Source organism: Epinephelus lanceolatus, chromosome 4 (assembly GCF_041903045.1).
Source record: "Epinephelus lanceolatus isolate andai-2023 chromosome 4, ASM4190304v1, whole genome shotgun sequence".
NCBI lineage: Eukaryota > Metazoa > Chordata > Actinopteri > Perciformes > Serranidae > Epinephelus > Epinephelus lanceolatus.
This window is the reverse complement of record NC_135737.1, coordinates 4,403,327-4,421,507: the sequence shown is the minus strand read 5'-3', so window position 1 is coordinate 4,421,507 and position 18,181 is coordinate 4,403,327. Positions and strand designations below refer to the sequence as shown.

At 39.6% G+C, this 18,181-nt stretch overlaps 1 protein-coding gene across 5 annotated transcripts in view; it reads right to left on the bottom strand.

Moving 5' to 3' along the window:
• The window catches only part of LOC117259790 (kinase suppressor of Ras 1-like), a 103,758-nt gene that overhangs the window by 54,219 nt on the left and 31,358 nt on the right, over window positions 1–18,181 (bottom strand). For 3 of the 5 annotated variants that reach the window (XM_033631504.2, XM_078166870.1, XM_033631505.2), the window contains exon 2: window positions 16,882–17,022. The exons of 1 other annotated variant lie outside the window; for it this stretch is intronic. In XM_033631504.2, coding sequence (XP_033487395.2) covers window positions 16,882–17,022 — 141 coding nt within the window. Of the gene's footprint in view, window positions 1–2,845; window positions 3,101–16,881; window positions 17,023–18,181 lie in introns of those variants that run through there. One more of the 5 variants, XM_033631508.2, reaches the window with a different exon arrangement.

Sequence of the window (18,181 nt, the reverse complement as noted above, 5' to 3'; positions counted from 1 at the left end):
CTAGGGAGGATTCGCGAAAAGATGCATTTTAACTGCCAACTGTTTGTGTAGATTGACTAATAATCAAGTAATTTTAACAAATACTTTTTAAAAAATCAGTGGTGTCCAACCTTGCTCGTAATGGACCCCTTTTTTATGATTGAGTAAACTGATGACCCCTGACTTAGGGACATATTATATGGATTTTTTATGTTATATTAAATGCAGAACAATAACAATTCAGAACAACTGATAAACTGTACAATTAACCTAAATACTGAACACAACAGCTATTCAACAACTATTCTCATAGTTCCACCTCCACCAGCTGCAACATTAAATGGTGCACATGAACACATGAATCAATCAATAATAATGACCTGATATTATAATATAGAGTAACCTGTGGAACATCTGGTCAGGGACAAGAGAGGAAAAACTTCCCATCAGGCTTAATCTAGCACATATATAATAATGTTTTTGTTGCACTGTGCCAAGCCCAGCAGGGTATAGTGGGCTGAGTTTTAAGTTTTAAGCACAAGTGAGGATACTGGTATCATATGAAACTAGAAGAACTAAAGAATCCAGTGGTACCTACCATCTTATGCTAGCTTGAAGCTTCTAAGGTAAATAATGCTCCAAAGTTTGGCTAAATTTTAGGGAGTGATGCAAGACAGCATGGCCATTTTCACAGACATCCCTTGACCTCTCACCTCAAGATATCTAAATGAAAATGGGTTCTGTGGGTACCCACAAGTCTCCCTTTTACTCATATGCCCACTTTATGCTAGTACAACACAATTTAGGCACAAACTATGCACTTTTTTGCATACATTATAAATGCTAGGCTAGGCTCCCTAAACAGTCTTGGAAATCTCCAAGTGTCAAAAGTATTTGATACCAAATCACAGCATGGCTTTGATGATGTTCCTCAAGGTCTTGGTGTCTTAACGAAATACTTTGGGGGGATTTTTGATCATTTTTAGTAAATCTGGTAAAACATTCTTAAGGTTAGCACCCAAACTGTTTAACAAATTACATCAACCCAAAATTGCTTCAACAAGACATAACTGGGTATGGGAATGGCCATCATATACTTCCATCATAATGTTCAAAGCCCTTATACACTCTAAACCTTTAAAATTTAAACATAAGCCTTACCAAAACATGATGTTTATCACAGATGTATGACTAGAAAACTTGAAACACATTGCTGAGGTGCATCTTAAATTAAACTTCAGGTACCATCTTTCAGATGATGTGTACCACTTCTATGTAGCACATAGTGTTGACCTTCCACCTCCCTAAAAAGATTGCCCCCCACCTCCCTCTGAAAAAAAAAGTTAAAAAAGGGTCTATGAGGGTCTCAGAGGGTCAAGGTAATGAATACAGTACACTTGCTGTGTATAGGCATTGATATTCACAGTTCATAGTTCCCCACAAATGTGAAGCTTTTAGATTTTTTACCTCAGAGAAAAGTCTTAGTATCAACATTAAAACTAGAATTAATACCCTTCTATGGTATGCCTCCATGCACCAGTCAAGTTTCTCCTACAGTTTACATCCATGTCTGTGAAAACATGGATGCTTCACACACATCATCCCCGACAGCACAGAAGATCTATCAGCACAGTTTCAAGTTGGATTAGTGTCACCAATCAGTATCAGACCAAATGTCTCCCCTTCTGTTCCTGAGGTATGGTGTTGAGTAATGGCCAGAAAAGTGTTTTATGCAGAACATAATTATGTCACAGTGAAGCTGACTTTTGACCTTTTGGACAAAAAAAATGTTATCGCTTCATTATTTTATCCTTTTGGACATCTGTATGAAGTTTTGTCATAATTACCACATGAATTCTCGAGTTACATACAAAACATATTTTGTGAGGTCACACTGACCTTGATCTTTGACCACAAAATTCTAATCAATTCATTCTTTAGTCCAAGTGAACATTTGTGTCAAATTTAAAGAAATTTCCTCAGGGTGTTCTTGAGATATTGCGTTCACAAAAATGAGACAGATGCAATGTCACAGTGACCTTGACCACAGACCACCAAAATCTAATCAGTTCATCGTTGAGTCAAAGTTTATGCCACTTTTGAAGAAATTCCCTCAAGCTATTCTTGAGATATCACGTTTACAAGAATAAGACAAGGTCACAGTGACCTTGACCTTTGACCACCAAAAACTAATCAGTTCATTGTTGAGTCAAAGTGGACATTTATGCTAAATTTTAAGAAATTCCCTTGAGGCAATCTTGAGATATCCAATTCACAATAACGGACAGACGGATGCATGGACAACCCAAAAACATAATGCCTCCAGCCACAGCTGTCGCCAGCATGGAAGCATAAACTCACTCCATTAAAAGAAAAGGTCTTGCAGTCAAAGCAGCAGCAAATTACATTTAAGTATTCAAAGACAAAGTAGTAATGCAGTTCTTTTTTTACTGTGCACTATAACAATCTGCATGCAAATCAGAAGTGTATAATACATAAAGTGTCATATTTATACAAAACAACACATAAATCACACTGAACTAGTGGTGCACCAAAACAATGTCACTGACACATGCCATTATAGCATAGAAGAAGCCAAGCACACAGACAGACTGGAGTTTGCAAAGTAATAACAAAAGAGAGCAACTGATTTTAAAAGATCCACCTCTTTAAATGAGAACTAAATGACAAGTGGATGGTATTTAACATAAGACCATACACACACAAGGCATTTTTCTCAATAGGACATTACACTCCTTCTCTGTGACTAAAGATTTAAATCCCTTTTTAAGGGTAAAGGAAAGTATGAATTCAAGGAAAAGTACAACCATATAAAGGTCAATTCAGTGTTGACTTCTAGTCTTACCTCAGCGTCTTACATGTGATCCTATGAGGCTGGGTAAAAGCCTAGCTGCTCCCATGCAGGCTGACTGTCAGCCCGAGCGTCTCTCTGCTGCTCTGCGTTTCTGAGCCCACCTGTCGCTTCCTCCTCAACACAGTGTCAGGAAGAAAACTGAGTCACCCTGAGGCACAGCTCGAACCCTGCCTCCACTGTTTGTCTCCACTATTGTTTTCGAGTGTGTCTGTGTGTAGATCAGACAACATGTGTATGTGTATGCGTATGTGTATGTGTCTGTGTGTGCGTTGGTATGTGCAGAGGCTGGTTTGGGTGTGTATAAATAGCACACTGGGGAGGGACAGAGGCTCGCAGAGCAGCTGACTCAACACATTCTAGTTTGGGTGAGTGCTCATCACAAAGAGCAGTATGGCCGGTGCTATTCAAAACACTGCAAGACTGTCCAACCAACACACATGGCAGCATACAACTGCCAGCCTTCACTGTCACCGTAACATTCAGGCCATCTAGGCGATACAACAATCAAAGGCTTTAACATTCACTGAAATTCAAGTTATCTAAGGCTCTACTACATACCCCTTAAACAGCAATGCAAATAAACTTCACTGGACAAAATATCATCTAAAAACCTTTGAAATGGTCAGGTCTATTGGATATCACTGAAAAATAGGCACTTGGAAACACATGTGTGCTGTGCAGTGTCGCTCTGGTGTTTGAGCGCACCTGCCACGCGCCCTTCATTGAGGACAATGAATTTGAGGGTGCAAAAAATGTGGCACGTGTACAGCCCCTTCAAGTGTTAAAGGAAAAATATTTTCTTTGTTAAAACTGCAACAGAACTCCACAACAAGCTAAACACACACACAGCCCTGACCACAGACTGTAAAAAATAATGGATGTAGCAATCGTGACGTCACCCATTGATTTTTGGACTCCCGTTTTGAAGCCTTAAGTTAAAGCCGTCACAATCTTGTTTTTTTGGAGCCAGGATTGGTCATATTTGGATGAGATTCTGGAGCTGTGAAAAAGTGAGGGGTGGATCTGACTGAGATCCCGAGGACACTATGAGCAGACAGCCTGCCACTCAGAGCTAACAGACCCTAATTATGTATATCTTTAAGCCTTAATAAAAAAATTCACCCTGCACATTTGTCATGAATTGTGAAATTAGTTATAGAGACCAAAACTATTGTTTGTTTGTTTTTTACCAGGCTGTGAACATGCTTATTTCTGCTGTAAAGTTTGGTATTTTAAGATGGGATTCTATGGGGATTGACTGGCTTCTGGAGTGAGCCTCAGAGGACATTCAAAGAACTGCAGTTTTTGGCACTTCTGTGTTGGCTACATTTTTCAGCCCCAGAGGCTGCTGCTTGGCCCTGACATGTTATCACCTTGTGAAGTTGTTCTAATATGTTAGGAAACACCTTCCCATTTAGACTAAGGCTGCCCCCTTAACACTGAGGATTCAAAGATGCAGCCTCATGTTGTCAGTCAAACTATACACTATGTGTCATTGTTGCCAGAACAACATGTCAGGCTCTAAACTTTATGGAGCACACAAAATCCCATTTTCAACCTCTTTGACATTTCAACCTCTCTCCAGTGTTTCTTCCTTAGACCCTAAAAGTTTGAGCTGCCCTGCAACAAACCACTGGGTCAAGACTGACATTCAGTAGAATATATTCCATCAAATACTATACTACCTGTGTTCATCACTGTCTTTCTCCCGTCTTAGTATATGCACTGAGCAGTCTAAATCATTGTATACCATGGCCACTGAAAATTCTGGATTATGATTAGAGGATGTGGATTAATTTATAATTAATAGGCAGTTTAGCATGATGTTTATGATGTGCTTGCAACTAAACTGCAGGTAAAGCCAGTAACCATGGGGCTAAGCTAAAGATCTTGGAGCTAGTGTTATTTGTGTAACCACCAACAACTGACAAGAAGGTTAAATAGCTTCTAAATAGGGACCAAATCAACTGAGAGTAGGAGGAGGAGAGAGGACTTAAAGAGACATATTGGACATATCAGCCATAGAGATGTCTGCCTTCTCTCCACTATAATGGAACTAGAGGGCACTCAGCTTGTGATGTTTAAAGTGCCAAAGAATTGACTTGAAAAACTCAACAGCAATGTGTCTCTTCAGAAACCATGACCTGGTTATTCAAGATAATTCACAGACCTTGGTGTAAGCAGTTTCATGTGTGAACTATTTTCTTTCTACTGAACCACACCTGCCAACCGTCCTCCTTGGCTAAGCTATAACTTTAGCTAGCTCAGTGGTGCTAAGTGAGCTAGCAGTAGATATAATTAATGTATAAATTAATATATATTTGTAAGTTAATTACTGCAAGTAAGTGGGATAATATTCTCCAAGTTGTACATTCCATGATTGCACTGGGTGATGCTGCTTGTCAGGTATTATCCCTTACTTAATCCCTCACATTTGGAAATAGTCTGAGTTCAAACCAGTTTGGCTGGTTGGCAGCATGTAGTAATTAGAGACTCAGGGCATATCAGCAACACCCACACCCACTATCATGTAAATAGTAAAGTGGAATCATTTACCAGTCAGGTTTCTGATAAATGATGTCATTGTGGTGGTTATTAATTACAAAGGAACTACACCCATTTTCAAAATTCATACACAATTCATATGGTCTAAGATAGGCCAAAAATATTATATAAAATGAACAGTTTTCTCCCAAATCCAAAAATTTGAGTGGTAAAATTCAAATGTGTGATGATATGTGAGTATAAAATCTGGAGCTGCTCCACAGACAATGAATTGAGAAAATATGTTCTAGATTAGAGATTAGATAAAAGCACCCAGGAGAATGTTCTGAGTATATTAGTATATTTTCTGTTTAGCAACTATAACACTACGATGGAATAAAGCTCAATTGGGCATAAAAAGTGAAAACAAACATTCCGTGGGTTCACAAAATCAGTCTCTCGCTGCTCTGGATTTGGTCAATATTAATGTATGATGTGCTTGGATTACCAAGCAGCGTGTCGGGGTGTTCGGACCTGTGTGTACTTGACAACAGAGTGAAAAATTGTATTTCCCCTCGGGGATTAATAAAGTATATAAAATTTTAAAAAATTAATTAAAATTAAATGTCTAAGCATCACCACCAACACCACTGTGGTGATGCTTGCTGCTTTAACAAAATTGTGAAAAAAATGCATATCCAGTTAAAAGTTCCTTGTAGTGGCTTTAACATGATCAGCATACGCCAATAGCCTGGTGAAGAAGGCAAGACAACACCTTTACCATCTCAGGTGGCTGAGGAAATTTAACATCTCCTCAGCATTGCTTACCACCTTCTATACGGCAGCTGTTGAATCTGTTTTGTCCTACAGCATCACAGCCTGGTATGGGAGTTGTAGTTCAAGGGACACATTTGCACGTGGACTTTACAGACAATACAATTCATTCCAGATAACCTATTTTTAGTAATCTGACACTTTTTAAAGGAATAGAATGTTCTATGTTTTTATGTTCTACATTTGTTTTTAGTAAAATTGTCTTATTTATTCTGTTTTTAAGCACAGTTGGAGATGTTACATTTTTACATTTCACTGCTGTTGTACCAGTACAATTTGCATGTGATGAATAAACTACCTGAACTTGAACTAACTCACAAACACTGGAATCCTCTTCTCTCCTTCTAAAGGGAGAGAGAAATTCCCTTGATGCAGCGTCAAGGCCAAAAAGCTCAAAGAGAGGGTTCTTGTCATGCAGGGTCAAATTTGTAATACTGGGGACTAGAGGAATAGATTTAGGTGCTTTAATGTTCAAAAAACACATTATTTGTCTTATACTGCCCATTGCTGGAGCACCTCTGTCTGAAACACTGTCTTACCTAGCAAGTATTCAGTTGTTTATAGTCCTTGTTGTTGTTGTTTGACTATTAAAAAAGCATGAAGTATAACATTATCACACAAATTTGTGTTTCATCTTTTTATTAAACTTCAGGTCAACTCATTAATACCAATTTTACTTTTTTTGTTATTTATAGTCACATTTACCTAATTTATATGAAATTAAACCTATTTTTTGAGTTTAAAAAAAATGAAATTCTGAATTATTTCAACTACAATAAAAATCAAAGGCAAATGAGTTGATGGATTATCAGGGACTGGTATATGTCAGACTTCCATCAGGATTTTTTTTTTTTTTTGACCCTTTCATTTTTTTTAAAAAAATGGTCACATTTACTTCATTTATATGACATTATACCTCATTTTTGAGAAGAAAAAAAAACAGAAATTCTGAATCATTTCAAATATAGTAAAGATCAGAGGCAAATAAGTTGATGGATTATTACAGGCTGTGGCATATGTCAAAGTTCTCTCAAAAAATCTCCAAGCTTCAAGCTCCAAAACTAACTTCACAATGAAATGAAAAATACATGAAAAATATACAGAACAGTCCAACAAGCATGTGTGTGTGTTTGGGGGGTACGCCTAAAATCGATACAGATCTCTTTTGTTTTCGAGACATTCAGTTGTAAGAAGGCTTCATTACACCAAGACAAAAAGTCGTCAATAACTGGACCGTGGCCGTCCTCATCATCACCAAGCAGGCTGACGACAACCGAGTCGTCGGTGTACTTAATTATGAATCTGTTGTTATAACTGCTATGACACTCGGTGGTGTAAAGAATGTACAAGAAGGCAGATAAGACACAGCCCTGAGGCGAGCCAGTAGAGGACAGAATGCTGGACAGTATCCCATTCACTCACCATTTACTCACACACCATTCAGAAAATCAAGAATCCAGCCCGCCCAAACATAGATGCAAATCAAAGGTAACCAATCCACCTTATTTTTCACGGAAACATGGAGGCAAAACAGAACGCAGCCAGCTTCCGTTTTTTTGTGCGACACTTCTGGTCCAGCACTCTAGACCACTGTGTAAATGGGAATCGCCTTGTTGTTTACCTTGTTGAGTTTAGCTATACATATATATACATATATATATATATATATATATATATATATCACATTTTTCACATCACTGTATCACCGTTTAGACTAATCTGATGTTTGTAAAGTCTATAAACACAATGACTGAACACACATTACTATTTCTGTGTGTGTAATTAATAACATGGTTATCGTAGATTAGCTGGGCTAACCGTTAGCTGTTAGCCGTTAGCCGTTAGCCGTTAGCGGTGTCTGTAATAACTCCGTGAAAAAAATATTTTTTCCAGCGGATGTCTTAGTTACAACATGATTGAGCTAACTGGATTAGTTTCATGTATCCGACAACAGGAGGCTTTTAACAGATGAAGTCCTGATGTTAGCTTTGCTGCTGCTGTTAGCTGTCCCTGTCAGCTGCAGCCACTGATGCTTTCTAGACATCGTGATTTCCCAAAACTGAATAATTACCACACATAGCAACACAAAACTGCTTTGCTAGCTTAATCATGTTGTAACGGCTGGATGCGTACATGCTGATTCGGGTGCTATCAGAGCCGATCCGCGCATCACTATGGCTTAATAATCAACTCAGTCAATAAAAACAACCCGTCCTGTGTTAGGAGTGTATGTCGCTGACAGAAAAAAAGAAAGAAAAGGGAAAAAAAGATAGAAAAGCAGTGTACACCTCACATATTTATTTCTCACAGTTGCGCACACATTTGGCTGGCATGCAGAAGCACCGTCTGTGTGTCGAGGGTGCGAGCCGCAGCTTCAGCTGCTCAGGTAGAGAGGCTGTGTAGCTCGGTGTGTTTTTTCACTGATTCGGTTCTGCAGGTTCTCTGCTGGTACACTGGAGACGGGGATCAAGCAGTTTGTCTCAGTCGGGATAGATTGTGCTTTTTTGGTTCATAGTTTTTGATTGACGTGCGATTTATTCGTGTTTAAAGGGAATTATTTTTACCAGCAATTACCGGATAACGTAAACGTGGGCACAGTTATCTATATAAAATACACAGACAAACTAACTAACTAACTGATTGACTAACATAAACAATTGAAAATTGAAAAAAAAAATAGCTTGCACCGTTAGCTCCGGTAAGGGAAAGCATGAGGGAAAGCAGCTGACCGGAAGTCACGCACAAAAACACGGAAGTTGATCATTATTTACTTCCGTGTTTGAAAATAAGGTAGATAGTTTTTCTACCAGGACATGCGGCTGGATGGTGTTAAACGCTGATGAAAAATCAATGAAAAGCAGCCTGCCATGGTTTTTATTACCTTCTAGATGCTTCTGTAGAAGGTGGAGTAAAGTGACAGTTGCGTCTTGAACGCCCCTACCAGCCCTATACGCAAATTGGAGAGGGTCTAACATGCTCTCAGTTTTGACCACAAGCTCTGTCTTAACTAGTTTTTCAAACTGCTTCATTATCAAGGAGGTTAGAGCAACGGGTCTAAAGTCATTGAGCAATTTTGGATTGCTGCTCTTGGCACAACGGCGGACAGCTTCCAGAGAGAGGGCACCCTCTGCTGGGTGAGAGATAAATTAAATATGTAATTAAAAATGTGGCCTAGCTGCTCCGCACAGGTCCTTAGAAGGCCACCTTAGAAGGAATGCGCCTTTTTTAGGGGCAATGGGGGCATGAGCAAGTAACAAAACATATGGCTCAGCATGTGACGTAAACAGTGACGTGGGAGGAAAGCCGTGGCTAGTCAGGCGGCGATAGTCAGGCGGCGATTCTTCACCGTCCCCGTCATCTGATGGTTAATGGCCTCTCCATTTACGAGGGCAAGGAGGGTGCGCAATTTCTTGTCTCCCCAGTTGCTCATCTTTACAGTGTCTGTCAGGTTTGCGTTTCCCTCTTGCTACTAGCTGCTGGAAGAGGTGTGTGCAAGTGTGCGTGTATGTGGGCGTGGTGGTGGGTGGGGGCATGTGTTGGACGGGTGGGTGAAACAGTACCCCACATGTGTCAAATCTGACCCCAAAACAACTGGATTTCACTTTCTGAGGCTACATGAGAAGCTAAAAGCATCACTCTGGCTAATTTCACACTGGCAGCAGTTCTCTCTCAGCAATTTGAGGGAAGAAACACAGGCCAATAGACTCTGAACCATCTTTGCAATTAAGACTGAAGCAGGACGTTTCACAATGGTAGGTTTTTATTTTGTAGCAGTCTACTATTTCAGCTTTAACATCCGTTGAATGACTTTCGTTGTAAACGTCTGCTGCGAAGAAATATATTGTTTTTAACAATATAATCAATTACAATTAATTAATAATTGCTGGTGGAAACACCAACAGTAACACTCACCAGTTATATGGACAGTTGTAAGGCAAGGCTCCTTTTTTATCTAAGCAGGCTTATCTAAGATAATACTAACGTAGCTTGTGTTGGGTAATAATACCTAAGTTATTGTAAATTTGGCTACTAACACATTCCCTGTTAAAACCACACAGGTTTTAACTCATGAATTCAGAAATTTTACCCCATGATTTCTGTATTATACAGAAACAAATACATAAAAAATTATGAGTACATTTAAATGTCTTAGCTGTCATGTTTACTTTAACCATTCTACTAAGATGTAGCTGCATTTTATAATCATCTCCACCTTATGTTTGTAATCTACAATATGCACAATGCATGTGTAATGCAGTGATGTTGCCTCCTGAGTCTTTATACCTTGTCACTTTTTTTACTTATTAGGTTTTTGGGGAAAGAACCAGGTTCCAGTTCATCTTACATGTATGATATCGACATGTATCCAGGCCCGGAACCTGACTGTTTGAAGCCATACACCCTGCAGAACATCCACAACATTTACAGGTATGACTATGGACCCTTGAGGCATAGAACTGCAGGAGAGAGTTTTTATGACATGTAATAAGATACAACTGTGTAAACTCAATTCTGAACGCTAAGGTTTCATTACACTAAAAAACCCACTAATAAAGAAATGACAAATAAATATTTTCCCAAAAGAACTTTATTTTTAGCAAATGTAAAAAATGAAAATGGCAAAAAAAATGTTAATAACATACAAGAGATATAAGCCCTTTTTAGATAGGAATTACGCAAATTTGCAGGAAAGCCCAATCAGTCTTTTTTCAGCATTGGCAGTATAAAAACAAAATCGGGGAGTGCGGCAAAATGCCGCCTACCTACTTTTGGGTTCTCAAACACCTCCTCAAAGACGAGCCTCATCAGGTCATCTACAGTCTGTAAAATATTGCATTTAAATATTGATTTCCTAATGTTTTTAAATTAAGTGCTATCCTGAATCCACCTTCCTTGTATATATTTCAAGTGTTGCCATAACTACTTCATATCATAACAACTTCATATCTTTTATCTGATGACATCATAACAAAGCAAAAGGCATGTGATAATGAGAGGCAGAAATATATATCCTGAAGCTTTTGGGAAACAGCATTTCAGTACTGTAAAATATTTCCTGGTACTGTATGTGTCTCAAACACAAAACCACCTATACTTTCTGTATTACGTACCTTTGCATTGTTGAAGCAAAAAAGTCAAGGTCCCGAGCCGTGCCAGAAAGCTCGCGACCTCGCTCTTCTCTTCTCAAACGGACTTTCTTTGTCTTCCATTAGATATCAAAAACTCAAATACTCAGAGGTCAAAAAAATCACTGGAGACACGTAGAATCAGATGCAACTGAGTTTAATGTGCTCGCAGGCAACAAACACATCACAACTCAATGAGTCGAGCTCCGGAGCAAGACTGAAATTTCTTTGTTTGCGCACTCGTATTTATTGTGAAGATTTTCTGCTGAGTCATCTCTTTCTTAATCCTTCCCACTTGGCTCTGATCGTAACGATATCCCACTTCTGCTGAGTTTACATTTTTTTTCCTTTCATCCTACTACCATAACGGTGTCATATTTCTGCTGAGCCTTCACTTTTTCTCCTTTCATCCTAAACCCCACCTCTTTACTCGTACTCATAATATTTTTCCTAGACAATCTAAGACCGCCTCCTCTTACTAGGGTCATTCTCAGGACAAGCTGTAATTCCCCTAACTTTCCACCAGTGTTTCTGAGCCCATCCTCATGCTATTTTTAGAAATGATGCCTAGGTACTTCTCCACCACAATGCTTAAATGCTCAGTGAGTGTGTGTGTCATAGGAATACATGAAATAATAAACCAGTGTGTGATTTGTCAGTGCACAGAGTACATTGCTTCAACACGTATCTTTTAAAAGTCAACTAAAAGGTACAGTATATGTCTTCAGTAAATCAGTACATTACACTACAGCATCTCTTTTGAGATGCCACAGAATGTGTTCCCACTGAGATGGTTTGTGGAGGGTCCATCCTGTATCCTACATCCTGTAGTGGAGAGGTGCTGGCCACCAGGGCCCTGCTGTGATGTACTCTTAAAGACAAAGTAAAATTAAGTAACTTTAACTGATATTACACCAGATGAAAATCAATCAATCAATCAATCAATTTTATTTATAAAGCCCAATATCACAAATCACAATTTGCCTCACAGGGCTTTACAGCATACGACATCCCTCTGTCCTTGTAACAGAGCTCAACGTGAAAAACATGTTGTACATCTACCATAAAACATATATTAAAAGGTGATTCACAATCAAACTCTAAGTGTGACCACACATTTTGATACATAAATGTAGGTCCTGATTTGACCCCTGGTCTGACTGCTGTTGCGTTATTGGCTAACTACTTGAGCTAGCGGTAGTTAGCGGTTTAGATTGAGCACAACATCTATAAATGTTGAAGCTTTTATGGACATGCTACACATCCGTAGCTGTGTTAGATTCTTTACAATTCAATCTTTCAGTTCATCTTACTGAGACCACCCAGCTGGCAGTATAACTTACTATAAGCCCAGTAGCAAAAGCATTCAGAACAATAACTTTGGTTAGTTAGCTGAGGCCTATAGCTAAGCACTGGGTGTATAGCCTAACGTAAGCTCCTCCTACTCCATCTACTCCACACTTCAATGCTCAGAATCAGCCTTCTTGTTTGTTTTGGCACAACAAATTTATAACTCATAAAGCATACTTACAGGTTGTGATCTTGAATCTCCAAATTTGCCTAACAAAGTGAACTGCCCCTTCTTTCAGGAGTAACCGCTGTGAAAATCCAGCTGTAAACTGTTGCCAGTTAGTGAAGCAGTTCTCGGAAAAAATGGAGGGAACAATAAAATGTCTGGGTTATATTTTTGAGGAATACTGGTAAAAATAAATTCTAGCCACTTATCCTTTGTCTCTTCTTCCTTTGGCAGTCCAAACAAGGGTATTTTGCATTCACACTGAAAAAAGCAGCGTCTCCTCGCAGGCCCGGTGCCAGGATGAAGTTACTGAGGGGGGTTAAAAATTACGAGCGGGCAAATCTTTATTATGCAACATAGGTTCACAGTGAGTGTCTGTTTCTGCTGCTGTAATGTTACTGCCCTTAAATGTCTGGGTATTTGTGGTTTTGTGTTTTTGCTGTGCTGGACTTTATTGTCATATGCATTTAATGCACTTTTTAGTACTTCTGCTGGGCTTCTCTGGACATTAATGTCATATGCACTTTTTGCACTTTCTAAAATTACTTCTATGTCAGTATTAAGTTGCTCATAATGATATCTTGTTGTTAATTATAACTGTGTTATTATGACAATGACAAATAAAGAAATGATTGATTGATTGATTGATTGATTGACTGATTATAAAGAGCGCGCAGCCGTGCGTAATTGTCGTTCGTAATGACAGCTCGTCGCCGGTGAAACACAATAAACTGCACGTCTTCTTTCACGTTTGTCTCATGACAGATGGAGCTTACAGACAGGCAGACAGGTGGAGCAAGCGGCAAATTGGAATGAAAGCTGGTTCAGGGCATATTCGTCCATTTATGAATAAATATGAAGTGGAAATGCTCATGCATGTGTTCCTACATTAATTGAGAGGCTTTACAAATATGCCGAAAATAATGTGTATATTTCTGGCTTTCTGCATACACATTTTTATCATGTCATGAATCTACACAGATTTTCCACTAGCCTAATCTGTCATCCAAAGCTGGATGTCCCCGATTTCAAAACTCAATCATCATCAATCACCCTGCTATGTCTGGATGCATGTCTGACATATCCAGCAGAAAAAAATGTGTGTGACATAGAACATAGAAAAATAAACCAGCTACATTCTGTCTTACCTTTCCTCAGTAGAGTTGCAGCCTTCTCGTTTGTTTGTTGAACTTTCTGAGTAAGCGAGGAGCCACTGGCCTCGGCTACAGTCTCTTCTGTAGTGTTTTGTTTTTTGTTTTTTTTTACAAAACCACGTTCCTATATCCATCTTTGGCTTGAACTGCTTTTTGGGCAAAGAACACACTAATGCGATGGCAAAGTAGGTTGACCAAACCATTTAGCAAGCAAGCTAGCTTAAATCACATACTACGGTGCGCCGTGAGGCCAAACCTAATACAACATGCAACAAACGGCGCTGTCCATGGTTCTGAAATTACCGCAAATAACAGGGGGTTATGGTGTTTCACTCTCCTCTCAAACACCATAACCCTATGTTAAAGAAAACAACAAAAATACTGTTTTTGCAGATTTACTATGGTACACAAAACTTAAACTGAGGGGGCAAAAAATCAAACTGAGGGGGCAGTGCCCCCCCTCGCCCCCTCGTGGCGCCAGGTCCGTCTCCTCGACAGCTCCTCAACAGTTCAAACTCTCCACAGCCTCTCCTCCAGCTCTGCTCTGAGTAGGATTGTTGGGGGCGTGGCTCAATGGCCCCCAGGCGGGTATTGTCTGCATAGATAATGTGTTACATAGTGATGCAACCAAGTCACGGTAAAGGCAGGAATGTAAATGAGGCGTTTCAGGCAGTTGAGGGAGCTCCCTTTAGCCTGGAATTTGGGCATTTTTACTTTTCAGCCCTTATAGATGCATAAAAATGCTATACAAAACACTAAAGAATAGGGAAAATCCTTAAAGTTACAATGTGTAATTTACGTGGTTGTTTATTAGCAAATATCAACTATTGCTTTCATAACAATACAAATACAATACAATACAATACAAATGGAAGCTTTCTCATAGGCTTAGAATGATTTCTCTATATATTTCTCTATATATACACACAGGCAGGGCGCAGTCTGCTGGAGGCTGCCCTCTTCCTTTGCCATATTTGAATACAGTGGCCTAAAGGGATATACACGCTTCGCCTTTCGCGTTTACCTAGAACTTGCCGTAACTGGAGACGGTTAAGGTGAAGATCAGTCGGTGAAGATCGCGCTTCTGTGTGAACCTGCTTTGTACTTTTATGATTCTGTCGCACTTTAAATGGAGGACCACACATATGTTTTGCCCCGTGAGAGAGAAACCACGACACCAAATAAAAGAAAAAGATCAGATAAGCGAGGACGGGACAAAACGCGAGTGAATATCGGCATTGCTTATTCCAGGTGGAAAGAACTCCTGAAGGAGAAGGATTTCACAAGGGATGTGGAGGTTGCCTGCTTTCTGCTAGACAGGTAATTCAATCTGATATTTTAAAATCATTTTGGCTTCATGTTTGCAACTACTTTTCCCTCTCGTCTAAGTCTGAGTGACGGCTAATGTTACGTTTATGTGCTAACGTTATCCTAGCCTTGGCTAACGTTATCCCAGAGCTACAGCTAAATGGTTAGCCTAGCTACAGCCTAATCTGTTGATTCCTCTCACACTGCTGCGAAAACTGCCATCCTCTCCTCCTCCTCTTCCCTCTGGGTAGCCGAGACACACCTCTTCGCCTGGCCGTTCCTGTACCGCCTCTGCCCCCTTCCTCTCCCTGGTCTTCCTCCTCTCCCTCTCCCTCTTCCTCATCTCCCTGTGTCCAATGGAAGAACACTCTGGACGATTATAATATATGCGTCTCCAGAGTGTTCTGGAGACGCATATATTATAATCGTACCAACCTATATTTGCTGCACTGTGCCGTGACTATCACATAAACGTGTTATATTAGCATTACTGTGCTAATGCTCGTGTTACCAAAATAATTAGAAATAAAACACTCCTAACATATATCTCACAGATAACCTGCATCTCACTGGTAAGCTATAACATATCATAACATGGTTTAGATTCCTAAATAAATATTCACCTCGTCGCTAGATACTCCTGAAAAACTCGAAAAACTCTGCTGTCTGCGCAAGGCTTTTTGTCCTACGATGCCACTGCCTCGTAGGGGGTGAGTGAGTGAGCGTTCACTCACCACGAGTGAGCGCTGCAATCTAGAATTTGACTGCTGATGTCACTGTTACTCACCATTTTTACACACTGAGGCTTTAAAAACATAATAGGTCCTCTTCAATGTACTTAAAGCTTGCACTGTGCGGCTGTAGTATCTAGGAAAACAGAAGTATCAGATTTGGACTCTGTATCCGTAGATACTCTTCTCACTACAGTAGCCGACGCAAATATGCAAATGGCCCTATTTGGAGGTAGTGTTTGGTTTGTCTGTTCTGGGCTACAGTAGAAACATGGTGATGCAACATGGTGATCTCCATAAATGGAGAGCCACTCCCTATGTAGATACAAACGGTTCATTCTAAGGTAAGGAGAACACAATTCATATTTTCAGGTTGTTATATGTTGCAGAAAAAATACTTATATTATATTCCACTTCTGCCAAAATATCCCTCTAAATCCTACACACTGGGACTTTAAATGTGCTGTGTATTGTACATGTGTTATTAAATCACATGTACTTTTATTGTGTAATTAATCAACAGTTAGTTACTTCTACCACTCTCCTTTTTACCTTTCTACTTTGGACTGAGGTACAAGAAGACTAAGGTACTAGACCAGAAACTTTGTATAAATTGGATATCTATAATTTTATTCAATAAGGTTTAATGCAGAGTTGCAGTTACATTTCAATAAAATACGTTCCTATTCTTAATGATTTAAAATATTATATAAATATTTTATGTAAAACTAAATATATGCAAGTGGAGGTTGACAATGATGTATGTTTTCTTTTTAAAGAACAAAATGCAAAAATACACTCAGGCAAACAGGCACATTTTCTTTTTGCTACATCATGGCAAATACCACAATGGAGGTCACATATGGGGACACACCTGTATGAATTCTGGTGTGAGGTCAGCTGTTAGGAGCCAGTCCTCCAGTCTTGGGTATCTACGCAGAGCTTGAAGGCTCTCCCTCTCTGGTATCCTCTGCTTCCACTGCAGCTGCGTCCAAATGTACTTGGTTAGCTTCACCTGTGGGGGCAGCAAACACAACACAGACTGCTTCACTCTGTCTCACTGACAGTTCGCAGCACTATTGCCAAGGGTGGAAATCCCGGGAGGGACAGGGGGCTCAAGACCCCCCTCCAGTAAAGCTGCCCCCCCCCACAATAATTTGAGACACAATTAATAATTTTTGAACAATGCAGTAGTATTTATTGAAAGCACAATGTAAGCAGTGCTCATTATAATCGCGTGTAGCCGAGTCTAAAACATTTAAGTTTAGACTAATAAATATGTTTTAAAAACTGTTTAAAATAGAATTATTTCATATGTGGAAAAATGTTTAAAAGACATTTCATTAAAATAAGTTAGGTTAAAGAGTCTTAATTACAGTTCATAAGTGAATTAAAAACAACAGTGCTATAGGCAGATAAATAAATCTTTGTGGGTGTATAAAGTTCATTGACGTTTAAATAGTTTGTTTATGATGCACAGAAGAGAAACGTGTTCAGCTCACAACCTAGTTTCTGAGAGCATCAGGTTGTCAGTCATGTCATGTTGTTAACTGTATTGGTTGTTATTCACTCGTCAGCCTATCTGATAGGTAGAGGGGCGGGATGTAGAGGAGACCCCGTAGATTACAGCCATGGGCACGTCAGATGAAAACAAATGACGCTGTGTAAAAGTACGCTGCTGGAGATTTGTGTATGTCTGTTACGTTGGTGGATACAGAGTTTACCGAAGTGTAAGGGACATATTGCAACTGCAGAAGGTAAATAACCTCTGTGTAATCTGTGTATTGTTTCATCAATATGTAGCATGTAAAATATTGATGCTAACCGCGATTAGTGTTAGCATGGTAGCTAAACTAGCTCATATCTCACTGTAGGAGCCGCTAATGTTACTGTGTGTGCTGATATGTGTAAATGTTTATTAGTTGGAAGCTCGACATGAGTTTCAGTGTGAGATATGTGACTGAGAAAAACTGTCATGTACATTCGTTAGACTGAGGACCAGGAAAAGCTCCTTGGACTCTCCTCTGTCATTTGAGAAGACTAGACATCATCTTTCGCCCGGACATCTCTGTACCAGGACTGTTGTCGGCAGCCCGCCGGTGGCCTCCTCCGCTCCTCGTCTCCCTCTCGTCATACTGCGCCAGGTTTTCCCCCTTTACCAAGTTCACATCAGG